The sequence below is a fragment of the Oenanthe melanoleuca genome, chromosome Z, assembly GCF_029582105.1.
Source record: "Oenanthe melanoleuca isolate GR-GAL-2019-014 chromosome Z, OMel1.0, whole genome shotgun sequence".
In the NCBI taxonomy this organism is placed as follows: Eukaryota; Metazoa; Chordata; class Aves; order Passeriformes; family Muscicapidae; genus Oenanthe; species Oenanthe melanoleuca.
In genome coordinates, this window is record NC_079362.1 from 51,444,187 (window position 1) to 51,472,097 (window position 27,911).

The 27,911-nt window shown below is 39.3% G+C and overlaps 2 protein-coding genes across 5 annotated transcripts in view; one reads left to right on the forward strand and one right to left on the reverse strand.

Moving 5' to 3' along the window:
• The window catches only part of MRPS27 (mitochondrial ribosomal protein S27), a 41,922-nt gene extending 40,765 nt beyond the window's left edge, over nucleotides 1-1,157 (reverse strand). The window contains exon 1 of the mRNA XM_056513147.1: nucleotides 1,088-1,157. Within this exon, the coding sequence (XP_056369122.1) occupies nucleotides 1,088-1,151 (64 nt within the window). The 5' untranslated portion in view covers nucleotides 1,152-1,157. The remainder of the gene's footprint in view (nucleotides 1-1,087) is intronic.
• PTCD2 (pentatricopeptide repeat domain 2) lies at nucleotides 1,150-27,911 on the forward strand. Of its 4 annotated transcripts, XM_056513150.1 has the most exons (11): nucleotides 1,150-1,333; nucleotides 3,748-3,840; nucleotides 6,103-6,232; nucleotides 7,036-7,153; nucleotides 8,480-8,558; nucleotides 9,693-9,784; nucleotides 12,380-12,493; nucleotides 13,924-13,998; nucleotides 14,765-14,878; nucleotides 19,237-19,287; nucleotides 22,979-27,911. In XM_056513150.1, the coding sequence occupies exons 1-10, from the start codon at nucleotides 1,150-1,152 to the stop codon at nucleotides 19,246-19,248; spliced, it is 1,011 nt and encodes a 336-aa protein (XP_056369125.1). In that variant the 3' UTR covers nucleotides 19,249-19,287; nucleotides 22,979-27,911. The 4 variants fall into 4 exon arrangements, with proteins under 4 accessions (XP_056369125.1, XP_056369123.1, XP_056369124.1 ...); XM_056513148.1 differs by lacking the exons at nucleotides 19,237-19,287; nucleotides 22,979-27,911 and adding an exon at nucleotides 16,205-18,469; XM_056513149.1 differs by lacking the exons at nucleotides 19,237-19,287; nucleotides 22,979-27,911 and adding an exon at nucleotides 16,205-18,469 and having other exon boundaries at nucleotides 3,748-3,831.

The window sequence follows — 27,911 nt, forward strand, 5'->3', positions numbered from 1 at the left end:
TAACTACTGTCAAAAAGATTCAGAACGTAGGAGTCCACAGTTAGATTTCAAAAATATGAAAACATGTACAACAACTTTACCAAACAGTTAGAAAACTAAAATTAAAAAACAAAAACAAAAACAAAATAAAATATTCGGGGGGTTTGGTGTGGCGGGTTCTGGGTCTTTTATTGTCGGGTTTTTCCTTCAGCATAAACAAAAAGCCATTCATTCAGTCATTCATTCACAGCTAAGGAGGCCACTAGGAAGCACGAGGCTTTGCGGGGCTGTTTCCGCAGCACAGACCCCACCTGTGCGAGCGCTGCGCCGAGGCCAGGGCCAGGGCCAGCGCAAGAACCAAAGCCAGACCCAGAGCCAGGGCCAAGGCCAGGGCCAGGGCCAGCGCAAGAACCAAAGCCAGACCCAGCGCCAGAGCCAAAACCAGACCCAGAGCCAGGGCCAAGGCCAGGGCCAGGGCCAGGGCCAGCGCCAGAACCAAAGCCAGACCCAGAGCCAGAGCCAAAGCCAAAGCCAGGGCCAGGGCCAAAGCCAGGGCCAGAGCCAGCGCCAGCGCCAGGGCCAAGGCACGCCCAGGGCACGGCCGGGCCCCGCGGCTCCAGCCGCCAGCAAGCAGCACCGACACACGCGTGCTCGGTGAGCGCAGCAGGCGCCCGTCGCCACCACACTGCACCCATCGCCACTGGGCTCAGTTCTTCCCAAAGGTCAGATCTTTGCCTCTCCCAAAACATCAGCTTTGGTGGCGCCTCTGTCGCCGCCGGTACCAGTTTTGCTGAACACGCACCGCCGCGGGTTCAATTGCCCGTACAATTCCGCGTGGCTTCCACTAATCCAAAAAGGCAAGTCCTACCACGTCGAGCTATGAAATCGGCACGGGGGATTACCTATTAAAATAACGAACTACCAACACTCTCCTGCACTACGTGCTAGCTATCAAATGTCTTCTGAGCTACCTCCAATTCCACACATGCACACAGAGGGAGAGGAAGAGGGAAAGCTGAGCGAAGTCCCTACGCAGCATGCCGTCCCTGCTCATGCTCCCCACCGCAGCCGGCGACAACCAGCGCCGCGCCCCCCGCCCCGCACCGACCTGGGGCCGCGCCGAGGGCGCTCCCGCTGCAGAGCACGGCGCGCCGGAGCACGGGGGCGGCCATGGCGCCGAGGCCGGAGGAGGCGGGCGGCGGCGCGGGGCAGGCTGCGAGCGCCCCGCCCCGCGGGCCCGGCCGTGAGATGGCGGCGGTGCTGGCGGGCGGCTCCGGGCGAGTCGTGCGGGAGGCGGTGCGGCGCTTGGCGGTCCGCCCTCCCGCCCCGGGCGGCTGGGGCTGCGCGCCCGCAGGTACCGCGGGTTGTGCGGCGGGGGTGGGCGCCGGGATGTCCGGCCGGGGCAGGAGGCTGCCCGCTGGCTGGGGAGGGCCGGGGTACTGCAGCTCCCGGCGGCGCGCCGGCCGCTGCCAGCCGTGTGCCTGATGGGAGCTGTAGTTCCTGCGGGATTGCCGCACTCGGCGGGGCTGTCGTGGCGGGGAGCTCCGCGGTTTGCGCTGCGCTGCACAGGCCGGGCAGAGGTGCCCCGCGGGGAGAGTCGGTGTCACAGAATCGGTGAAGCAGTCATTTAATGGGTTGGAAGGGACCGTAAATATCATCCAGTGCGAGCCCCGCGCCGTGGGGACACTTTCCACTAGACCGCATTGCTCGGAGCCCCATCCAGCCTGGCCCTGAGAAGGTCCAGGAATGCTATCCACAGTTTCTCTGAACAACTTATTCCACTGTCTCAGCACCCTCCCGTAAAGAATTTTTTCCTCATATCTTACCTAAACCTATTCTCTAGTCAAAGCCTCTGACTGCAGTCGAAGGCCATTCCCACGTGTCCTAGCACTACATGCCCTTGTGCATGTTCCACTCCAGCTCTCTTGTAGGCCCCACTGAAAGGCTGCAATAAGGTCGCCCCAGAGGTCAGTGTTAGCACGTCCCCTGCTTGCTGCTGTCAGGATATGACATTAAAAAAAAAAAAAAAAAAAAAAAAAAAAAACAACAAACAAATGCACATACAGCTTCATAAATGTGTATTTATTTTGAGAGGATGACAGCCTTATCCAGACCCTGGGATTCAGACGTAAGGAAAAAGGGGCACATGGAAAAGAGATGTGTGGCATGGAGCTCTCCAGCCTAGGCCCTAGCTGGGCTCCTGGCCCACTGTGCCGGCAGTGTTGAACATTTGGCTCAGGTTACACCTCTTAAACCCCTCAGAGACATGGAGACCTCTCTCTGAATGGTACTCTGCCCATCCCCTTCAGGGGCTGGCTGTGTAGAGGATTGCAGTGTGTCTGGCACTAAACAGGTAGGTTGGTTGACTTTTCTGGGATAGCCTGCACCACCTGCACATGCCAGCTCTTATATCCATCTCCCTCATTTTTCTTGGTGGTCCCTTTGGTTTTGAAACCTTTCTGTAACACTGTAAGGTATGAATCTAAGGAAGCAGTACAGTTCAAATTGAATTCAAGAAGGATAAAATTCTGCTGCCCTACTGTTTCTGTTGACACTGTGACCACTGAGTCCCACCCCCACCACCAGTAGCAGCATGATTTCTGCACCAGCTTTGGAGACGCCCACGACAAGGGTGGTCTTTCAGTGCTAGACCAGCAGAGGTCTGTGAGAAGGAAATGGCAGTGTAATACAGGTCAATTTCATGCTGAATAAAATGTATTTGTTTATTCATTGGAACTGTTTCAATTAAATTTAATGGATAAATGTGCCATTTAATGGATTTTTTTCTTCAGGTTTTATGAAGCGTGTCATTATCATGCTTCACTTGCTTAGAAAACAAGTGTTCTTATTTTCATGGCCAGTGATGTTTTCCTAGAGATATGCAGAATAAACAACCGAGCTCAGCTCAGTACTTGCTCCTGCCCTTTCATGGTTAGAATAATTCCTTATAAGCCAAAACCTTAAAATGTTAGATTGTAACAGTGTAAGCTGTTAAGCGGTTATTGTGACTCTGTTACTACGTCAGCAGTGGCAATTAAAAATCCTCTGGACACCTGTTTTTGTGACAGCAAAAATTGTCAAATAGCTTTTGCATGATGCTTGTTTTAAAGAAGCTTCCAACACAGTACAGTTAAAGTCAGCACCCAGAGTTAATTTTGACATTCTAGATTTAACCCTTATCTCTGATGTCTGCAGCAGAACACTACTACGTCTCCCAAGTGTTACTACAAGCCAAATAATGAGCTTGTTGTTTTTATAAATTAAAAAAACAAGCTTTTTGTGTCTTCCTACTGCATTTGGACCTTTCAGAATGATTCATTTTATAGTAGCAAGGACAGCATTTGTGGGGTAAGAAGGTTGTGCCAGTAGTGTATTATATAAAACAAAGAAAAACAAGACAAATCCTTACAAAAGAAAAGGAGGGGGCAGGAATTTTGTGCAGGATCTTTTTGCACCTTGGCTTAGTGGAGAGGAATGTAACTTCTAGTTTTTCTTTTGCATATCCAGTAGCTAGGTACTTCTTCATCCTTGTGCACATAAGCTCTGGAAAGCTATGACACATTATTTAGGTTCTTTTGTCAGTGATGTAACTGCAGTTTTTGCAGTCTGTTTTTTAGTGTCATCCCAATGGTCTGGCATCACACAGTTGTCAGTAATTCATACATGCCAGGTATGAATATTATACTATTATACTATTATATAGTGTAACATAAATATACTATACAGTGTAATATAAAACTCAACCTTCCAATTTTTTTCTTATGGCAGGGAAGCGGTATCTGCTAACAGAAGAAGATATAAAGTTACAAGAATTTCAGCAGATGAAAGTGGCAATTAGAAATGAGCTTCATGGTAATAAAGGTATAGCATTTATTTCAGAGTCACCACTTTAGCATGTCTTAGGAAACAAACAGTCAAAGTCATAATAATATGACACCAATTGACCTCATTTAAAAAAACAAATTATGCCTTCCTCTTGCAAGTATTTTGTACTTAACATTATTGGAAGATCTGAAGCTTTGTAGAATGAAATGTAGTATTAATTATGCTGTGTTGAGGATACATGTTGAGAAACTTTTATGTATGTAAGGTGTTTACGTAAGACCTGAAATGTTTTTGCCCTCACTTTTCCAACTATGTTAGGTAGTCTAACAGAAAAAACTGTTTCAAATCTTGCTTCAAGTATAATATCAGCACAGAAAGTTAACACAAAGCTGAGTAATTACCTTACTATCCAGGAAAGGGCTTTCACAGATTTATTTTTTTAATTTATTTTTTTACATTTGCTCCCTAAATTTTGTTAGCATATTTTTTAGATTTTTTTTTTCTGCCTAATGTGAGTTCTCAGTTTTATACTCAATTCCAAATGATATATGCTACTCAGACTATGAAAAACAAATTAATGTTTTCCAAATTTATGTAGGAGCAAGATCAATGTTTTTTTTCTGATTTTGTCATACTATTTAAATTGTGTCCAAATTCCTCGCTTTAAGAAACATCAAGCTGCCCTTATTATTTAAGAAAAGCAAGGTAAATCTCATGAATGTGTGTGCTAGTAATACAAACTGACAACTGTTCCGAAGGTCGTAGTTAATTTTAAGGCAATAAGAGAGAAATAGTCAGATCTAGTTTTATATAAACCATTCTTCTCAGAGAGGGAAGTAAAATAATCCTGATGCTTTTTCTATATTAAGTGTAATTTAAATTGTGCAGTTTTAAGTCATAATATCATTATATTTTGCTGGGATGATATACTTATATTGTAATTTATTCATCCTGTATTTGAGAAAAGTCGATTTTACTGCTGGGGGTCAATCATTCCTGCCCAAGCGGGTTAGTAGAAGCCAAGTATTTTGCTTTATGGATCACAGTTCTCCTTGTGGTTTTGTGCAAACTGTATCCTTTGAAAACTAATGAAAACATTGTTCCAAGCATCTATTTGTCTGTATGTGTGTGCAGCTTCTGTTTTGAGTGTTTAATGTTACACTTGAACCATGGAAAGAACTAGCTATGGCTAGTAATAAACCTGATTTAGAAAGTTTAAGGAAAAGTGGTAATAACTGTTACACAGAATATATAATTACTATTGTTTATTGTTGTTATGAGGCAAGTATTACTTACAATTGTTTTACAATTTACAAGTAGTTACAATACTTATATTAGCTACAGCAGTTATACAGTTAGCTAGAGTAATGCAAATACAGTTCAGATCCCAGATATTTCTGAAATTTTTGCGCACTTTTGAACACATCTCAGCCGTTTTATATGCATACTTGTTCACATGCATTTGTCTGGCTTCACAGGCTTCAATTCTGCACCTTGGTCTTGAGTAAGGCCTTGTATTTGCATGTTGCAACAGGTTTGTGCTAAGTAACTAAAAACATTGTTCTCTGGGATGCCTACTTTTCTTCTCTTGTACAGGTTACTAGCTTGAGAGGAGCAGTGACCCAGCAGCTGCTACAAAAAAGTTGATATCCCAGCCCAGGATGGTAGCAGCACTGGGAGGAACAGAGCTGCCAGGTGTTATATGTGATTTTAATCATTTGAAATTAGGGCTGGAATTACCAACTGAAGGACTAGTCTTTGCGCTTGGCTTGTCATAGGAAAATGTGCTGGATAGAGAACCCTCTCTTTTGGAGCAGAAGAGTAGCAACTCCAAGTTTATGGCTATTTAAAGAAATAGGTAGATTATGTATGAAAGTCTTTGTGTATTCATCAGCTGTGAAGGAATTCAAGTCTTCTTTATGAACAGTGTTGAGTAGAAGTTCTTATGGTCACTTGAGTATTGAGTGGAAATGGTTTTGTTTGCTTGCTTTCATTTTAGAAAAAGAACAAAAAATGTTACAAAACTTTGTTCCTTGTTAAAGCTTCTGCATTAGTCGATATGCTTTGTAACATATATAGTGAAATTAAGTTCACAGTGAGTATCTTCTTGGTTTTCTAAGTCTGGCATGACTTCGTGGGGACACATTGGCATGCTTGCCTGTTAGAAGATTTTTGCAGTTTTTTTGATGAAAAAGACAAGAAAACTGCTTCATTGAGTCTCCATGTTTCGGGTACCAAGTACGTAACTCAGGTAATAGAATTGTCTCTAAACTGCTGTTGTATGTGTTTTATTTTCAGATCAATATTTAAAAAATATTAAAGAAAAACTAAAGAAAAATGGAATAATTCTCAAAAATGAATTAAAAAAATTGCTGCATTTATGTCAGACTTCATCTGATGTGGAACTAGCCAGAAAAGTTATTTACAGGTATTTTTAACAAACCAGGTAACACCCTTTTCTGTCTTTATCATTTTGCTTCTATTAGATCATCCCAGGTTATATCTGCAGTTGAGGTCTTGACCCTAATTCAGTTGCAATACGCATGGTTAATCCCTTAATTTAAAGCTGTATTTTTATTTAAGTACTTTGGGTCTTCCAACCCTTTAGAGATTCTCAGGTCAGAGGAGAGTTAAGCTATGGGAGCAAAGTGGTGTCCTTTTGACACAAAGTGGTTTGCTGAACCAGAGAAAAAAATTATCTCACAGCTGTGAGGCGGAGGTGTTCTGGGGCATTCCAGCCAATACATGCCAGGTTATAAACTGGCCTGCAACCAGTAGTTAATAGCAGGAGGTTTTCTGAATGGAAGCTTTCCCAGCAAATACAATACAGGCACTATAAAGAAAAAAGTAAAATGCTTTATCTTTTTGTTGAGGTATTTTAGCAGGTACTGTTGCTAAAATAAACAGCTGCAACTTCCTTTGCTGATGTTCCATGAATAGAAGGTAAAGTAGCTTGGAATTTTCAAGGCAGAGACCTGTTCTATTATGTATCAAAAAAAGGCTACTTTATTGGTAATAAAAGATATTATTTATTACTAGTTAATTTATTTGTTTGATCAAAACAATTATTTTCCTTAAAATTAATTAACTGTTATCTAAATATCTTTGGTTGGTGCAGCTAGGAAAGCATGCCTCTGTCATTGCACCTACATATCTTGCTGTCTAGTTAAAGCTGTTCTCCCTTGGCAAATTCCATGCCCTGTGTGATTAATTTTTTAACCTTTCCCATAGGTACCATGAACAGAATGGAATCACAGCCTTACATAGTTTTAAATTTGGGCCACTCTTTATGAGGCTGTGTTATGAGCTAGACCTTGAAAAACCTGCAGTAGAGCTAATTAAAGATCAGGTAATTCCTCTGTATATATTAAAATATTGTTGTTCATATTATTAGTCAAATATGAGTAATGGCACACATGAGCTTTGCTGAGCTGATAGACTTGAAGATATGTTTCAGTAACAAGAATGTCTATGACATTTATGTAGGTGTGCAGATTACATGGCTTTTATTTTAACACAGTAATTAAAAGGAGATTAAATATTAATTTGGTTATTTTATTTCTGTATAATTGCATCATTTGAATAGAAATTGAATTTAAAGTATTGGTGAAAGAATAATTACTTAAATGAATATAGCTAATGCATGTTTTCCTGCATCCTGTGTTGCACTAAACCTTGGAAATGAGCACTTCTGAGTTTTTCTGTGGTAGTCCTCTGAAATTCCTTGGATTACTTGCACCAATTACGTTCACCATGTTCCTCTGTACTTCAGTCTCTCTGTGAACCCTGTAGAGGTGGTATGATACTCATCAACTCAGGAACTTGACCATTTTAGAGCTGAAGAAACTGAAGGACTTGTTTCTGAACATCTCTAAAATTCTGTATGCGCTATTATGGCAATATAATAATCAGGTCCAGTGTGTGCAATGTTGTGACTTCAAAAATCTCTGACAGCCAGAGAAAATCTCACTGATATGAATTCATTTAGGCATGAGATATGTCTAGCCAGAAGTGGGAGAAGTCTTGCTACTATTCTTAAGTTTGGCATGTGTAAGAAAGGGTATGTGTAGTTTTTATTTTGGTTTTTAATTTGGATCTGTATCATTAAGACAGGAACTGCTGTACTTCTAGTACCTAGTAACTGGTGGATGGTAAGGTACAATAATATGTCTCCTGATTCTTCTGCTGAAACAATACCTCTGATCTTTTATTTGTCTATTCCCAACAAACAGTGTGGTTGAAGTGAAACATAAAATTTAATTCCTCTCTTCTGCTACTCTTACCATCATCAAGCTCTTGTGCTGATCCTTTGATGCTGTGATTAGCAAAAAATTAATTCAATTTCATGGTGCTAGTACTTTCCCAAAAGATACTGTTCATCAGCTGCAACCTGTCAGTGACTTCCGCTACCATTGACTTAGAGGTCATTAAAAAAAATTATAGTGGGACTTGCTGGGAAATTTATGTTTAATTTTAGTGAGCTTTTGACCATAATAAATCGTTGGTATTTTAGACATCGTTTGACAGAGAGATAGACAGTCAGGTAATCCAGAGAGTTAAATGATGAACTTGTAAAGATGAGACTTATTCCAGTAGGAAGAGCTGCTAAATGCTTTGTGCAGTAAGACTCTTCACTGTCCTGACTTTTTTAATGCTTGCTCTATTTCCTCTCCAGAATTTGCGTGGCTTTTTCTCAGACAGTACATCATTCCATATTTTGATGACTATGTTGTTTAAAAAGGGGCATTTTGAAAGTAAGTACCGTATTTGCTGAGGCAAATTACTTTTGGGGAGGATGCTTCTCACTGTAAGTGGTGTGTGTGGGTGGGTATATATATATTTGCTGATAGGCTATGGCTTTAGATGGCCAAACATTGTGTAAATAACTGTAGATGTGACTGAGTTGCACTGTAGTGTGTAATAAAAATGGAGGAGTCTATTTGTTTCATACTTCCCACAGGATACTTGCCATTCAAGTTCCACAGAACTGTTGTTATCCAAGAGAGCTTTTCCCCCGAACCCTCTTCACTAAAGTGTTATTTTCCTTTACTTTGTTATTTTCCTTTACTTCGTAATTTCCCATAGCATTTTTTTCTTATCTATTCAAAATCTGGTTTATGTTAATAGAATGTTAATTTCCTCAGCAATTTTTTTTCTCCATTCTACATTTGTGTCAGAGCAAGGAAGAATACATTTTTTCCCAAAATCATATTATATTCTTCTCTTGGTTTGTCTTACTTGTGTCCTCACACAGAGTGGTTATTGCAATGTAGAAGTCCAATGCTTCTAATCAGTTTGGCCCTTTGTGAAGACAAGGGGAAATCATCTGACCTAACTTGAAAGAGTTAACATGAGAAAACCTTAAAACTTTTCTAGCAAATCCCTTTATTTGATAATTGTTGAAAACATAATGGCTGGTCTCTTAACGTTTTGCAAATTTAAGTCCAGCAGTCCTGAAAGTTGACATTGAGCCACTGTAAAAGAAACCTAGATCGGTGCCTAAATGCAGCATTGTGGAATGGGCCATGTGATTTAATGAGGACATGCTATGTAGTTTGCCTACAGCAGTGGAAGCTTTCTGGGCAGTTAGGAACAATGAGGGTGGCTTTGTCAAATATATAGAATTTAGTTTTTGATTTTCATGTAAAAATAATAGAAGAATAAAGCCATATGCTTTCTGTAAACTGAAAACCTCCTTGCTATGTTGAAAGAGATCAAAATGACCCTGCGTTAAACTTTTTGAATTTTTCAAATAACAGATTTCAGTGCACATTCATATTTTCAAATAAACTTACTGAACTCATGCCGTACTGAATTGTTTCTTCTACTCAGTTATGAGAGGTATAGCCTTAAATTTATGAAGTGTGACACTAATATATCTTTGATAGGTGCTTTGGAAGTTCTGGTAGAAATGAAAAAACAAGGTATACCTTTCAACAGAGAAACATATCTACTTGCAGTTGCAATATGCTATAAACTGGTAAGTATTATGAATGTGAAAGTGTTTGAAATGCCTTCTCTATCTCTTCCTGTTTTTTGGATTTTAGATTTTGGATTTTTTGAGGGTTTCCATATTTTCCCTGTCAGAATTCTGTATCTAGTGCAGGTATTTTAAACATATGTAAGTCCTAAGATGCTTCATATTACATGATATGGTGCACATACATGGACATGAGCATTAAGGAACAGATTTAGTACAGCCTTTGATTATCTGAGAGTATTTTTCTCTGTCTGGATCTCTTCAGCCTCAATATTGGTTTTATAGCCTCTTTTTCTTAAGGCATATATACGATATGTTCTGTTTGCCAGACATCCTCCATCCATTTCTCCCCTCCCCCTACAAGCAGTCCTGAGCCATTTCTATAATTGTACACAAATTCTACAAGGAATAGAGTTGTAATCTGTTCCCTATACACCTGATGAATACAAGCAGCTGAAAAGAAACATAAATTAATGCCTTTAGGTAAACAAGCAGCCCCTTGAGCTTACCTGTATGTTTAGCTTGAAGAAAATGAGCATAAGCATGGTAAGAAACTAGAATATGTCAATTCTAGTGAGTGTTTTCTTAGAACTGTTTCCTTTTATAGCAAAGTGAGATCCCAGAACTCTTTTATTTTGATCTTTCTCTCCAGATTTGAATCAGTTCTGCACTTTGAAATTTTAATGTGAACCTTTCCCAAACTCATTTGGAAACATTTTCTCATCTTCTGTAAATATGCTAGCTAGGGAAAAAATTATACCACTAAACTAAACTTCTTCAGGTTTCTCAGCTAACTATACAATGAAACTAGGCATATGTCATAGCAAGGAGTTATCTTAAAATAGTACCTCAGCAGTAGTTTATGTGGTTTTTCTTAAATTCCCAGTTCTAATTAATTAAGCTGCCTTTAGGTCTGCTGTAACTTCTTTCCTAAAATCTTTACAAGTTTTTTTAGCATGGTTTGTAGTTAGAACACTGGGGTCCAAGGATGTACAACAGAAATAGGTTCCCAAGTCTTCTTTTTCTTCTACTTCTGGCCCTACTTATGTTTTCAATGAGAATCTGACCCATTATTACTATTGATAAAAAGAGAGGTGGAGATGATTCTGCACTGTCATCTGGTTGGATTGAATAGTCACCATAAATCTGTGGGGCTTTTTCACTAAGGTAAAATACTATCAATGGGGAAATAAGTAGTAACCCTTTATGCACTAAAGAGGATTAGGTGGAGCTCTTCTAAAAGCTTAATCTGCTGATTCATCTCTTAGGAGGAGGAGAAAAAATGAAGCTCAAAGTTGCTTTTTCTCATGATGCAAGATAAGACATGTCAGAAAAAATATTGAAATTAAGTATTTTCTAGATGCAGTACTCAAATAATGATACTGGTATCATTAAAAGTTTTGCTGGATTTTTACCATCCTTGATTTCTTTTGAATAAACTTGCCAGATACCAGTACAGAAAAGTGTACAAGGCTTAAAGCTCAGCTTATTTCCAGTGGATAAACAAAGGAATTAATGTTTAAGCTTTGCACAGATATAATTTTGAGGTCAACTCTGAAATACTTCTGGGATGATTTAGGTCAGTCTAAGGCTTTGCCATACTCTGAGGTAACAGATGGTCTTTCTTTTGGTGCAGGAAAGAGCTATAGGCCTTTTGATGATAACAGAGTATTTATGTAATAGTAATCAGTCTTCCATTGGTCAAAATGTTTCTAAATTTTCAAGGAACATATTTTAAACCATATTTTTCAGGAATGACACTTTGAATACTAGGAACAGAAATCAGCACGAAATCTGAGGGCTCTTATCCATGTTAGTGGTACCAGTTGTTACAAAACCTTCCTGCTGCCAGCTTTTGGGTTTGACAGATACTATTTTGTTTGGGGTCCAGTCAGTTCCACTCATAATTTCGAGGGTGAGGAGCATTGATTTGGAGAGTTGATAGTTTGAGAGGTAGCACACAGCTAAACTTATTGCCTTTTACTATTGCTTGTTGAAAATTCCCAACAATAATGGAAGCCTTCTGTGTTGGAAAAAGGAAATTGTCTAAGCTGTAATATTAGAATATATACTTTGGAAACATTTTTCAAGAATTAGTCCTTAAGAGAGGCTGAATGTTCAAATTCACACATACACAGATTTCTTTAGTAGAATGGTACTTAATAATGCAAAGCTTAGAAAGTGATGATTTTCAGTAACTATCTAATGTAGCTTTTAGAACAAAGTAACCACAAAAATAAAACCTTCCTTCCTGATTTAGAAATTATTTGGAAGTGAAAATAAAAATGTCTGTTTGTTTAGTATACTGCTGGGGCTGTTTCATCTGTTGCAGAAACCCAAGTAGTTAGGGCAAGGTATAGTTGTTAAGATAATTTTTTTTTACCCTCCTGTGACCTCAGTCACTTCGAATATCATATTATGATGTTGTGTTTCTCAAAAAGTGCTGCACTGAATCTGCTGTGTTGGGTTCAGATACATATTGCCTTTGTACAGTATGTTGACTTCTGAATACCTTCTGAGCAGGATTGCAGGTGCTTATAGTCCTTCCAGATAACCAGAATAACAAGCACAACTTCCCCTGATATTTCTATGCAGGGCAGCCCGGAGTCTTCCAAAATCTCTGCGAGACTGCTTGAAGAAGCACAGCTAAGAGGTGACACAGTACCACTGCGAGCATACTGCTTTGCAGTGGCAACTGCTCTCCAGCAGGTACAGTCTTGTGGTTTTCAGTTGTGCCTGGGTCTCTGTAGAGAGAGGGATACTCTCTAGTTTTGTTGTAGACTGATAGTGAAGGGAAGTTGACACTGAGAAAGCATAACTGTGTAATAGCTTCAAGTATTGGAACTTTAGGCTCCTGAAACAGTAGGATTATAGACAATGCCCACACAAATTGAATATGGAAGTTTGTAAATCTAAACACATCTTGAGTCTAATGCACATGTATTTTGTGACAATACCATCTAGAATATTAAAAAACTAGAGAGTTAGGCCAGCAGGTTAGGTGTCACCATGGATCTAGTCCTGCAGATACTGCTATTCAGTGGTGATTTCCTTTAAATAGAATTAAAATGATAATTTAAAGTATTTGTGCTATCGTCTCTTGAATGTTTGTCTTGGGAGGCAGACTCCAAGGCTTTGATATGTATTTCCCTACTGCTGGAGAGATGGACTTTGTCACAGCATGTTTCTGCCTGGAGGGGTTTTGCTATACTTCATATGCCTAGGTACTCACATGAAGATGCTCTGAGGCAGCACAGGGTGAAAAATGGGGCAAGAAAATAATTATTAGGAAATTCTAAACTTTGGGATAAAGTTTGGATTTTCTCTGCCATTAATTCATGTAAACAGGTTGGGTATGTCCTGAACCTTCTCTGTTTCATGCTTAAACAGAGATCAGAGACACTGGAAGTGCTATAAATTAGATCTTACTCACAAATTTGAATGAATGGAGTAGAATTGTTAGAAATTTCTTTGCTCTATGTGTCTTTTTTGCTTTCTCTGTGAATGGAGACACTGAAAAATAGCATCATTGAAACAAATTTATTCATGTGTGCAATGGCATGATGAAATTCTTGTTTTGCAGATGGAAAAATGCTCCACATTACATTTAATTGTTCCTTAAGCTGAATTAATTTTGACAGCACTTCTTGCTGAAAGTAAGATATTTCCTGATCCGAAGTAACATTGCTTGGTCTAGTAAATGTCAGTGTAACATTTACTGTCTGTACAAATCAATTGATGACATAGATAAGTACTGTAAATGTGTATGTCCAAAAGGTTAGAAGGGCTGGGCAGGATAAACATACAGAGTAACATATGCTTCACTTCATTACTCTGACACGTGTTGAACTGAGCATGTGTGTAAACCTCACATCTTTTAGGTGATCTCATGCTCAATGTTGGTTACATGTGACAGACATACACATGCATACTAAAGAGCCAAATTACATGGGAGTTCCAGCTTAGTATATTCCTTTTGCAGGCTCGGTGCTGTTTGGTTTCTCTGGGTCTTGGTAAAGGGGTTCTAGATGCTGCTTTATAACTTATTGAGAAGTGTTGAAGGACTGTTGTTTTTCTTTTGTCGTGCAAGTTTTTGACACATGTATGACTATTTTTTATTATTTGTGATTCCTTCCCAGAATGATGTAGCACAAGCCAAATTTTATTGTTCCCAGATAATGAGAACAGAGAACAAGCTCTACAATAATCTTAAAGTAAGTGTGCTTGCTTGTGTTGAAATCTTGCAGAGTATACTACACTGGCCAATAAACTCCCAGGTGCAAAGTAACAGAAGACTAGCCTCTTACTAGCACAGGCATATGTTCATAGTGTTGCTGAGCTTATTTTTGAGCCAACAGACAGTTTCTGTCTGTGGGATTACTTGCATGCTGAACTGTTAGCAGTCTCCACCTACTTTTTAAAGTCACTTTCTACCATAGGTGGGAATGTGAAGTAGACCAATCCTACATCTCTGAGCATAGACCCATGAACAATTTCTAGTTATGATTTTTGCTTTCTAGCTCTAAAAGATTTTAAAAAACCAGCTCCAGGTAAATGCTTTGCCAACTACTGGCCACCTTCAGCCCTGCAAACTGTATCCACATGTGTACATGCAACAGGTTTTTTTCTTTAGTTGTGCAGTCTACAATCTGGGAGAAAGTCTGCATGTGTCATGTAAGTGACCTCTAAACCATGGTAAAAAATACTTTATTCAAGAGCAGGTAGTGCAGCTCCATCAGAGGAGCTCTAGCTCGAGCCTCACCCTTCCTTTCCAGGTCCCAGCTGGTAAAAACCCCCAGACATTTGAGGAAATTGATCATTCAATCTCTTTCTTTGCAATGGATGGATTTTTCTCAGTGAACCACTTGGAAATGTATTTTGCCCTGCTTTGCTTCATATCTTCCTCAAACACTTTTGTAAAAATTTCCTTTTTTTATGAGATGTACTATTTGTGTGATGTGTTTTTATTGTATTTTTAAGGTCCTTGTCCAGCTCAGATCTGGTTTACTAAAAGAAGTAATAAATACATTAGAAGCAGCAGTGGAAGTAGATACTCCTCCCTTTGTGAAAAGAACTGAGTTTTCTGAGCAGGTGGTGAGTATACAGTCATGGTACTGGGCTGAGCCATGACAATGGTGGTTCACCTACAGAACTTCAGGTGTCTGAGTTTGCCCTGCTGTACTTGTTTGGGCTCTGATGCATTCCAGTACTAAAGCAGCTGGCTGGCTTCCTCTGCTCTTGGACAAAACACTTAAGATGTTTGCTTCATTTTTTGTTGTGGATCTTGCTTCTAGAAGCTTATATTGTGTCTGAATGTAGATGACACTGTCCCTAGTGACATTATGTGATTTAATCCCTTGCCTCCTATGCTATTTTTATTTCATATGAAATGAGAATAAAGTTTCTGCTAACAGCAATATTGTTAGGTTGGTACTATGTGAAAGACCTATGACACTATACAGAGAAGTGTGATATGGCAAATAGTAGCCTTTGCTATTTAGCTATATTTTACTGTGAAAACTGTTTTTTATAGTCTTGAACAATAAGAAGGCTTCCTTCAGAGCACATATGTAGCCCCTCTCAGTTTGTCAGCATTGCTGCTGCTTTTCCTAAAGCTTGTTTAGTAAATTCATTTTGGATATGTCTGTAGAACAAGACATTTAAGATTGTGTTAATTATTAAATACTCAGTCATTCACTGCTGCCTATTAAATAGCTGATATGCAAAATAAGAAATATTAGGAGGGGGGAAGGGCCAAACTTTCAAAACATGGCCCGTATATATTAACTGCCATGCTGAGAAGTTGTTCTTTAAGCAGCATTTCTTTTTGTAAAATCATTGCAGTAAATGTTGCGTGTCTTGTTTTGGGAAATTTTTAGCTGCCAAAAGAAGACTAAACATTAGTCCTAACTGTCTCCTTCCACAAAACTTCATTGATAATATTTTTAAGGGATTTACTTAACATATGAGCTCATACTCTTGTGGATGGCAAACAGAACTTCTCAGTCTTCTGAAGTCTGAATTTTATGGATTTGTACTGCACTGTGCATTTACAAAAATACATAATAATAATTAGAATTGTGCTGATCTGGAAAGTAGATTCCAGGAAGCAATTATGTTTCCTGGATTTAAACTGAAAATAATTGTGTTTGTCTCTAGTAGGACTGAAAATAGGATTGTACAACTTCAAGAAAGTTTTAAATCTAATAAACTCTCTTTAATAGATAACCAGTGCCTTTCCAGCATTTTATGGTGATGCATAATGTAACTCTTCATAAAATCCTCATCTTATGAGTCATTGTCTTAGCCACTTATCTTACACTGTGTACTTTTTTTGAGTTACTGCTTTTCTTCAGTGTAGTGGAAGAATGTGAGCTCCACTTGATGAACTGTAATAATCTGTCATTTTCTCTTCCTTAGCTGGCTACGGTCAGGGAAAAGATGGAAGAGAACCCTGACCTTTCTGATAAATTAAGAAATATTTATATGAAGCTACAAGCTTCAGGACGGATAACCATGTGCACATTGGAAGACATGCTTTTCCAGATTCCTAGTTCAAAGAAGACCACTGCAAAGCTTTTAAATCAGAAACAGTTGGGCTATCAGGGTGCTAATCTACTTTGGTCAAATCTGTTGTTATAATGGTTTAGTATTTGATGCCAAACTGAACTGCTGATAGCATCTCTTAAAATCCAAGTTCAAATAAAATGTCTTTCCCCTTTTTACATAGTGAGCAGTTTTAAGTTGTTTGTATAAAATTTCATTTTAAATACAGATCATGTAGCTTCTGTGTTTCAATTTTGATCCTAAAAACAAGCTGCCACAGTGGGTATTTATGTGTTGTTCAGAAATGGGAGTGATAGAAAGGTTTGACTTTTTCCTTAGGCTCTTGTATCAGGATGTTCCTATGCTAAATATTCTGGAAGTGAATGGATTGAAGTGAGCAAAGCAAGCAAAGTGATATGAGTGTCTGACCTGACTTCTGTGGTTCATGAGAAGAAAATTGTATGTAATGTTCTGGCTGAAAGGATAGAAGCAGGCAAGAGTCCAGATAAAAGAGTGTGAAATGCTTGAATTGTTAATTCAAAGTTTCAAGAGTAGATCTCAAGAGAATCAGGCGGAAGGAAGCATCTTTTATTCACTTCAATATCTTTTTCTTCTAAAGAAATATATTAGTAGTCTTTTCATATCAACTAGGATCATGGAAATGCCATGGGAATTAACATGGTAACCAAGTGTTTACTTTCTCACTTGAAGGAGATTAGTAGTTACTCTCAGAGTGAGTGACTTCACAAATTTCTTCCTTCTGATTTTCTGATATCAAGATTCCTAGGATAAGCCAATCTTGATGTAAATTTGCAACTAAATAATAAAAAGTTTCGTAGAACAAGTATGATCGCATTTTAGCTATAATTACACCATCTTCATAGTTTACCCTATTTTTTGATTGAAAAAAAATACAATCACTTCACTTTGACCGGTTTTAATAACTCTAAAACAAATGTGCTTGACTCTGGCCATAAAAAGTTGTTTATGTCTTTGAGTCCTGTATACTCAAGAATCTGAACTCGCTCACCATCCAGAATAGAAGGAATTGGCAACAGGTATACCTTGGCTAGCATTCACGTGCCTTTGAGTGACTTTGCATGTGAAATGATGAACATGTTGGTAAGAGAACTTGGCGGTCTTGTGAGCACAAGACTAGGTAGAACCCAGCTTGGTACTTGCCAAGTTGGGCTGCATTATCTCTCCTCTGCCTTCTGTTTATTTATTTTTCCTCTGCCCCACTCAAGCAAATGTCAGGACTCAGAGTATATTTTCTGTGAATAAATATCTGCATCTATATCACCGTAACCAGTGGGACAGGGAAGAAACAAGAACCCAACCACGTTTCAAAACATGTAGCTACAGCTGTTGGGATGTTGCCTTCTGAAGCTCTAACTCTGTGACTTATTTCTTTTGCCACAGTGTGTCCTGTTAATATTTAATATGTATAAAAACTGTTACAAAGTAGACTGAATTTCATGCAAGTGAAGAATAATTTGAAGTGTTTATCACACTTCTATGAACTGTGTGTACACTTTTTATGATAGGTGGCATAGACTAAATTACTACATACATTTATCTAAGAACACAACTATTTTTCTGTAATATTGTGTAGTATGTAATTCTGCACATAATTTCCCATTCATTGAAAATTCTTTCAACATTTCCAGTACTATGTGGACCCTTGAGAAGTTCCCAATCTTCTCTTCGCAAATAAATGTGATACGAGATTTGTAAAGACTGCTTGCGGTGTGGCAAGGATCAGTGGCAAAAAATTTAAAGGAATTAAATACTATTCAGTTTACTCTGTTTGTATGGTCAGGAAAACCATCTGGTGTTGTGCAGTACAATCAGGACAACTGTTTAGTGTTAAACGTGTATAAATGCCATGTTTTTAAATGCCTTCAAGGACAGTTTGACCCATTTAGCCTTACATAGCAAATGCATAAGATCAGTTCTGTTTAATGTCCTAACTTGGCACTTTAAAACTTGTATTAATTGCAAGAAGTTGTTGCATCCTAGGACTGTGAATGTGTGTTTGTTCATTCGAATCAGAATTGTTTCGGTTCCTAACTAAGGCTGTATCCTACCTGCAACTGAAGTAATCACAACTTCTATTAAAATTGTCAATATACTTGATATTTTCTGTTCTTTTTTCTCTTGACTACTTGTTGTCTTGAGAAAAGAAGTCTTTTTTACTCAAGACTACTAAGTTAACTTTTTTAAAAAAGAAATAACATCTTTTTCTTGAGAAAGAGAGAGATGCACTTAACTAACGCTACTTCAGTAGAAGAGGAAAGCAGGGACTTAAGATTAAAGGATAGGTTCAAAGAAACACAAAATTCAGACAATTGAAATTGGAATATTGATTGTTGCTCTAGAAGTGTTGTAGAAGACTGCTAACATTTTCCCTCAGGATAAAAAGCTGTGATAAATAAGCAAGTTCTAGTATTTATGCATCTGACTTCCAACTAAGTCTAATTTGTCCCAGAGGCTGTTATTTGGGTAATTTTGAAGTTGGGTAGTTATTTATGGATTCATCTTTTAGTGCAGCAAGATTCTAAGCACATTGTCTTTTGTGTTGAAGCTTAGTTGAATGTACTTAGATGGTGTTGACTCCTGGTAAGTCAGCACCCAAGATCAGTAACCCAAACTTGTCTAATGATAAGGATGCTAGATTAGAGTGGCTGGAATGTCAAGGGCTAAGTTGCTAGACAATTCTCATACAGACAGTCTCAGAGAATAGGATGTACACTGTTACTGCAGTTGATGCTCAGTTTTTATCAATGTTGAACCTTGAACTCAAATTGATTCTTAAAATCAATTAGCTTTTATTTTAACAATCTGAAAAAAACCCAAGGCATTTAAATTTCAAAGTGAATTGATACTTTTTTTTTTTTTTTTAGGTTTCACAGTAAGAGATTCTGTAGGAAGTGCTGCTTAAAATTTTGTGTGTTGTAATAGCTATGGTGAGGATCTGAGAGCGTTTTGGGGTATTCTCTTCTCATGTGGAATTCTCACTCTTTATCATACTCAAATGTTCTTCCTCCAGTAAAATGAAACATGAGTTTTCTGTGTGTCCTTGCACTGCAGCAGCCTTTTGGAACAGTGATCCAGGCGACAGCAGGTGGCGTTTCTTGACCATACTCTCGTGCCAACATTATTTCCAGGGATGGCCTGCAGTGTCACTTATGTAAGGGCACGGCAGAATGAATGATTTGTCCTGTGTTTCCTGTGTGCCATCTTAAAATGGGAAATCCAGGCAACTGGAAGCTGCCTCGAATTGCTAGTAATGGTTGGCAGTGGTGGAAAACCTAGAGATTTACAGCACTTACTTTGAAACTTTCAGCATTTATTGAAATAACTCTTCTCTGTCAATGATCACAGAACAGTGTTTACAGTATTCTGTGGAAATCCTTATCAATTACTTAGATGACAGGGTGTTGATATTGCTTATTGTACACCAATGACAATAACAAATTCTTACATTGCTACTAAGAATTTACTTTTCTTACATCACTATTAAGAGAAAGTTGGACCCCTTTTCTGACTTGTATTTTAAAAGCATTCATTTTTACAGTCAGATAGGATCCTCTGCTGTAGATGCGTCTGCTTTTCTCCATGAGTTAATACAATACTTCATTGTTTTTCATATTTCTTTCCACAAGTATATTGAGTCTTGGTGAGGAAGGTTCACCTTTTTTTGTGCTTCTCTCAATTTTCTTCAACACAATAAAAAGGAAGGTGAAAGGCTTAGTCATTGCAGGAGAGCTTTCAGGCCTCAAGAAGAGCATTCACGTATTTAATGGACCTTCTGAACAAGTCTAACATGAAATAAATTTATTAGAAGTTTGCAGCAGTATAGAAAGGAGGCAGACATAGCATGCATAGGTCTAAAGATACACAACTTTGTTTTCCTTTTGGGCTTTTTTTCAAGGTTGCTTCAGGTTTGCATCCTTCTAAAAAATTGTGAAATAAGAGACTTGTTTGTTTGTTTTTAAGCTACATCTGTTGTGGCTCCTTGCATGGCCCCATACTGTTACATTCTCCATAGAATAAGTTTTTAAAAGAAGACGTCACTCATCATCTTCATCTTCTGTTTCTTTCAACCTTCTGCTTATGAACAGCATTTTGAACTCAGCAAATGTCTCATTGCCTACTCACGGACTACTTTTCAAGTAATTTCATTTTTATTTGAATATTACATTTAAGCAGCAAGGTGAACTAGGGGAGACTTTAAAGTATTACTACTAGTCCCATGTTTTGTAATGTGAAATACAGTGCTATTTTCTTACTTATCTTTGCTTCTGCTATTGAAGATAGCTGGCTGTAGACCTTCAGGGGCTTTTGTTGTGTCTTTATGCAGCTATCTGGATCTCCTAATAATTCCAGCAGCATGTGTAGTAAAAACTGAGATAGTCTGTAAGCAGAGATGCTGTTTTTCCCAAGTACAGATACTCTAACTACAAACTCTTGTGTATGGTACCCTTGTGTAAAAGGGTACCATACAGATAAAGTCAGCTTTGAAGTTCTTGTGGCAAGCAGCAACTCTAGACAAATGCAGGAGCAGTGATATTAGAGGGAAGTTGAGTTAGGGGTTATGCACACAGATCAGCAAAGTCATCTGGGCCTGAACCTTGTGTCTTCATGAAGGGTAAAAGCCCTCTATTAGTTAAAGGAGACTCCTTCCTATGGAGATGAAGGCAGTGATCCAGCAGCCAGTCTGGAATGTGTGGAGCTGCTGCCTAACCTTGTTTATGCTTTGGATTTTTACCTTTTGCTGATCTTCCATGTGGGCTCCTGCAGTGCTGCTGAGAGCAACCTGGAGTGCAGTAAGGACGGCTACAATCGAGAGGAGGGTAAAGGACAAGTGGAATAGATGATGTCCATCAGATCCTGACCAGAGAGGGAAAAGTTTAAGTGGACTAAGTGTGACAGAGTGTCAAAGCTTGGCTGCATGGCTGGTTTGACAGATGGGCCTTTGGCTTCTGCGACCACCTCAGAGCAAGAATTGGTGGTTGGGTTGGAGCATGCTTGACAAAGCAGGTCTTTGCAATCAAGCTTCCTAGCCTAGTGAGGATGGCTTTACATGAGGTATGCCAGGAAGGATTTCCACAACACAGAGAGAACTGAGGACACAAGAAAGTGCATCTGAATGTGGCACAGCATGACAGGGAAGGCTCTGTCACTTCCCTGTGAAAGCAGTGCAACTTGGGGCCCATCTCGAATGCTTGTACACAAATCTGTGAGCATAAGGAATAAGAGGAGGATTGTGAATACACATCTAATCTATAGATTAATCTAATCTAGATCAAATATCTTGTTATCCTTGGTAGAACAGCTCTCATGACTATAGTGCTGCAGTGGAGGGATGCAGAAAAGACAGGGTGGGTAACGATGGCAAAGAGAGGTTGAGCTCTGTATAAAGGTCCATGGATTTTGCCTTAGGACAGGTGAGTGAATAGTGATGAGTTAGGCAAGGATCAGAGGACAGATGAGCACAGGGATGCTTCAATGATTGTCTGCTACATCCTGCCTGATAAAGAAGGTGCACACACAAACACAGGTGAAGCATTCTTGAAGCAGCTGGAGAAAATCTCCCTCACAGACCCTATTTCCTATCTTTACCTTAGTCATTCTGCTGGAAGGACAGCATAGCTGGACACAATCAGTCTAGGAGATTTCTGGAATGTAATATCTTGGTGCATGTGACAGAGGAACAGGTAAGGGAAGATGCTCTCTTCGACCTGTGACTCATAAACGCTCAAAAATTGCTAGATAGTGTAAAGGGGAGCATTGTTTGCTGCAGTAACAATGATTCTTGTGGAATCAAGAGTGTGAAGTTTAAGATCCTGAGAGGAGTAATCTAGATCCAAAACTTCAGAAGAGTAGGTTTTGGCATGTTCAGAGACTTACCTGTAGGTTCCTGTAGGAAGCTGCCCAGGAGGAAAATGTCTGGGGTGATCTGGTTGATCTTCAGAGTCAACATTCTCAGAGCACTGGAATGATCTATCTCAATGTGTTTAGAGTTAAGCAATCTGGCAGAGAGTCAGAAGGAAAACAGAGCTCCTGATTGAGTTCAAACGCAAAAAAAGATGCCCACAGAAGGTGGAAGCAGGGTAGGCTACCAAGGAGGAATGCAAAGACATTGCCTGTGCATTCAGAAATGAAGTCAGTAAAGCCAAGCTTAGTTGCACTTGAAACTAGAAAAGAATTTGCATCCTAGCAATAGATGGCAAGAAAAGTCTTTTCTGAGGATATTGGCAGCAAAAGAAGGTTTGAGGATAATGTGGCCCTACTGGTCAATGGAACAGGGAAACTAGTGACAAATGGCTCAGAGAAAACTGATGCACTCTGCCTTTTTGCACCAAGCTTGTCAGAGGAAAAGAGGTTGAGAGAAATGGACTTGCTCAGCCTTAAGAGAAGGCTTAGAGAAAACCTAATTCCTGTCTACAGCATCCTAATCAGATGACAAAGAGATGGTGGACCTAGACTATTCTCAGAAATGCATGATGGTATGATGGGGCACAATGGCCACAAGTTGAAACATGGGGAATTCTGGTCAGGTACTGGGATAAAATAAGTTATGATGAGGGAGATCAAATACTGAAAAAGTTTGTAAGATGATGTAAAATCTCTATTCTTGAGGGCCTTCAAACTCACCTGGAACCTGGACATGGCCCTAAGAAGCTTAACCTGATTAGACCTTCTCTGAGCTGGAGTTTGGACATTCATTTCAAACTGAATCACCTGGATGCCTCCTGTTATACACCTGAACCTACTGACTATCCTGTCTTGTGAGAAACAAATTAAGATTTCAGATTCCCAGAGCACCGTGATGTAGCTGTCTTCTACACCACTGTACAGAAAAGGTTCTCTTTTTAGTGTCTGCTACTCAGACTGGTGATTACCTATCCTGGCCCCAATGCTCACTTGAGATGTCAGGGTTATGAGTTACAAATGGAAGTTTTGGACTCAAACCTGGCCTCTCTGTTGCCCCTTTTCTACCCAGAGTATAGCAGTGCAAGTTCCCAGTTCATGTGACAGCCATGTGATCTACAAATAGTCATCATGGTAGCTAGTCTGGCTAATTCCATCACAAGGTTTTCAAGGTTTGTATTCTAGATAGACTGTAAATTGAACTTTTTGTCTCCAGCTTCCTAAATTGTGAGCTAGTCCTTGTTGTCAGTTTCTATGAAGTTGATGGAAGTTTGTGGAGTCTCCCTCCCTCTGACCTGTGTGAGGTGCTTGAAGAGAGATTAGAGCCTCACCTGTATCCAGCAGAATCTGCAACACCAAAATGAAATATAAATCACCAGTCTTGTGGCTGCTAGGCAATTCAGGCTAGAAAATTATCGTGTATGCTTTAGGAACTGGACATGTCTTGTAGCAGGAGACTTGGCAACACCATCCTTGATGGAAAATTCTAGAGAATATTGGGAAAGATAATTTAATAGTAACACTTGAAACAGTTGAGTGAGAATTCCCATGGTTTAACCCCAGGCAGCAGCCGTCCCCACACAGCTGCTCACTCACTCCCCCACCAGAGAAACTGGGGAGGCAATTGGAAGGATGAAAGCTGGAGAATTCATGAGCTGAGAAAAAGACAGTTTAATAGGGAAAATAAAGGCTGGGCACACAAGCAAAGCAAAGCAAGGAATCCACTCACTGCTTCCCATGGGCATGCAGTGCTGTGGCAGTTCTCTAGGACAGCAGGGCCCCATCATGGTTACTGGGGAAGTCAAGCCCTCCAGGTGTGCTCCCACTCCTCCTTCTTCTCCCCACTTTATACACTGAGCTTGGTGCCACATGGTCTGGAATATCCCCTTGGTCAGTTTGGGTCACTGTCCTGGCTCTGTCTCCTCCCAAGCAGCCCCATTCCCCTCACCAGTGTGGCTGTACCAAAGCAGAAAAGGCCTTGGCTCTGTTCAAGCCCTTCTCAGCAATAACAAAAACATCTCTGTATTCTCAACCCTGTGTTCAGCACAAATCCAAACATAGCCCCATACCAGACACTGAGATGAGAATTAATTCTTCCTCAGCCCAAACCAGCACACCAAGTAACAACTTCCTTGCAGTTATTCCACCTGTAAGTACCTACAAGTGCTCTAAGACTTCTTTCAGCTTTATTACAGTAAATGAATCTTGATTTGGATTACAAGATTTTAATTTTTTTGTTGTTGTTGCTGCTGACTTCACTGTTACAAAGAGTGGTTCTGCAGTCCTTTCAGCCACCATGTGCTGCTGGAGACAGAGGGTCCAGCATAACTTGTTATAACAGGAAAGAGAATCAGTTCACAAATTCACTTTACGTAATTTTAAAAGTCCTAAGTTTATGCTTAAACATGAGCAAAATAGTTTGGGAAACTTCTCATCCTCCTTCTTTATAAGACCATCACTTGGTGAGGGGTAAAGGGAAGGGAGGAATAAAAAGGAGAAATAAAAGGCAGAGACATTGTTGAGAACTTCTTCTTTGTTGTCAGAAGCTTTATCAGTTCTCATATCAGAATGACAGAAAAAGAGAACTGTGATGGAGAAAGGATGATACATCTACAGAATTGCCATAGTGGTTAGGTACTTTCAGGGGAAATTCAGACCACAAAATTTGCTCTGCTGCACTTTTACTACCCTTTGGAAGGGTTTAAGATTTGTAAGCATTGGCAAATAAAAGCTTTGAAAAATTTCTCACAAAATGCTAAGAAAAGCGTATACTTGAATTTAGGAAAGAGCCTGCAGTGTCTATTACCCTAATGCAGCTCTCTGTGGACAGTCACACAGATGAAAGCATCAGCATATCAAATTTCAGGCCTGAGAGCTTACACCACCTGCACTTTTGCATGAACTGGCCAGACAGCAAGGCATTTCTCCCTTGAGTTATCATGTATTTCTATTTTCTGTGCATTTCCAGACAAAGTAGTTTCCTGCCTTGAAGAATGTGATGGGGGACAGTATGGTGCCTTGTAATTTACATTACCAAAGACAGTTTTAGATTTTTCCTTTTTTACATGTATTTGTAACTATCTTAGTGACACCTTTATTTTGGGTTGATTCTTTTTTTCTAATATATCTTACAAAGGAAGAATTGAACTGTAGAGTAACTTCTGACAGGAGAGATTTCTGGAAGTCATCTTGTCCCACCCCCCATTTCATATCAGTGGAGAATAGCAGGAAACATCATCAGAGAAAGAAATTAGAAGCCTTGCCTCTGCAATTGTGGCCATGTGCATGTAGCTTCCTTTTTTTACCAGTGAAATAAACCTTGTTCTTTCACTTTTTATTCCTTTTAAGAAACATGGATTTTCAACTCTTTCTTTGCACATGATTATAGGTAGCTCCTGTTCTTAGCCTACTTATAAAATGGTTGTGGGTGTTTTAAGTATGGGCTGAGAATCATTCTAAATTAGGCCTTTCAATAGTAACTAGCTTTTATTGTTTGTCCCTAAGTTTGGGTGCCTAAAAGTGATCCTGTGATCTCCAGAGAGTGGAGCAAAGAGCTCTTCTTGCCCTGACAGGTGATTTTTAGTAACTTACCATTCCATTCTGCCCACAGAGTATTTCTTACCTACTGGATAAATATAATCAGTCACCTTCTGCTACAGTGAATTGCTACAAAGAATAGTAAAAATTCAATGAAATTTTAAGTCCCACATATTTCATTAATGTTCTTTTTATATTTACACTATTATTTTAAAGTATCTTTTCCATAGGGTCAGAGTATATGTACAACTTCCTGAACCAAGTCAATACTTCCCATGCCAGTCATCTAATGGAATACTTACATAATTAGCCACTTTTTTTCCTTGAAGTCCTACGGGCTGGGGTGTTCATGTTTTTCCCAAGGATATTCATCTGGTGAGCTTCTTCCTGATGACATATCTAGAAATGTCCAGATCAAGAAAAGACTTTTCACACTGCCAAAATAGTAGCAGTAAGAAGCAATATCCCAGTATGTCTCTGATTATTGCTGTGTAAGAGTATGTTGAAAGACTTATAAGTAATATTGGTCTTGTTGTGCTATCTCTTATCCTTCGCTCAGGTTTGGATGTCCAAACAAGTTGCTTTCTCTCCCAGTCTCAGCAGTCATATATTTGCTCCAGTGCCAAGCTGGCATGTCAGTGCATTTCTTTTCTCTCGTGCTCGCATATAAAACCAGGTGTGATTATGTTCCTCCACTGTGCTATGCATGGTCCTATTCCTGCCCTATAATCTACCAAGAGGTCTGTGCTCAATTTGCCAGTCATCATGTGCATTGCTGTAATGTTCTGTTTGCCTACATGCTTAAAAGCTGAAAGTCTTCCTGTTAGCTGCAGGGAATAATTTACATGTGTGGTTTTTGTCTTTCAAATATTCAAGGTAATTTCTATAAATAGTGAGTCAGGCCATTAGTGTGTGTTTTGAGCAAGACTGCTTGCATAATTAGTCTAGACATTTATGTAGGCAGCCTGGGAACAGCAAGTTAGAGTCATACTGTTCTGTTCTTGGTTTCTTAATATTTCTACTCTTATGCGTGCACACTCAGAAAGGAGACTCATGAATACAGGGTGTTGGGGGAGAGGAAACAAGACCTACTTCTCCATGGCAGAAGAAAAGTACATCAGCGTGTGTTTGCTTCATCAGAGCTGTTTTCCTATCCTGGCTGCAGTCATAATTCCTGCTGTGAATCAGGGCAAATAAAAGAAATGAGGAAGGGTAATAACAAATCATCTGTTTAATATTTATGCCTAGAATGTTTCCCATTTCTTTCAAACCCCATAATACCCCACTAAATAGCCCGGTCTGCTTCCAATAAATATATACATTTAAAAGGAAATGCATTGAAAATTATTGTAATGCTTAATAATTTAATCAGGTCTATTATGCAATACATTAGAAAATTTCCTGTGAATAGCATGAGAGACTGCCACATCTCTCTGATTTTGAGTGCAAGTAGAGGTGTATTCTCAAAATGATGCTGTGACCATAACCAAGAACTTATTTGAGAACTGAAATCTATTTCTTAGAAACACCTGAGATAATTTAGCCATCCTGATTCCTCAGCTTCTAGCCAGAAACACCAAGGGTCTAAGAAGTAGCATGAAGGAATTATTCCATGTATTTTATGGATAAATATGTACTTACAGCCAAAATGTTGGTATTTGCCCCTGGAAATTTAGGGACAGAATTTCAGATACTGTTTCACGTGGGTTTTCTATGCTGTCTGGCAGCTCAGAAAATTGAACAAGGTAACGTGTCCCAGAAATGAGGCAGTTCAGACTGGACACCTTGCTCAAAATTGTTGTAGACAGTTTTGGCTGGCAGCTATATGGTATCTTGGTGACTTCTTGCTGTGAAATTAATTAATAGCTCTTGGCAGTGAAGTTGCAGTCAAGTCACTCTAAGTGTATTTAACCAGGGTGGTTTACTTCACAAACCATTCCTTGTGCCAGAAATATATGTCTGTAATGATGATGGGAAGCAGTGTGATCTTGTATTTTTCCCACATGCCTTGTAAATCCAAAGATCATGAAATCTTGACAATTAATCTAAAAATGTCCATAAAACATACATTATTTTGAAGTAAAACAAATTTTGTCTTACAGTA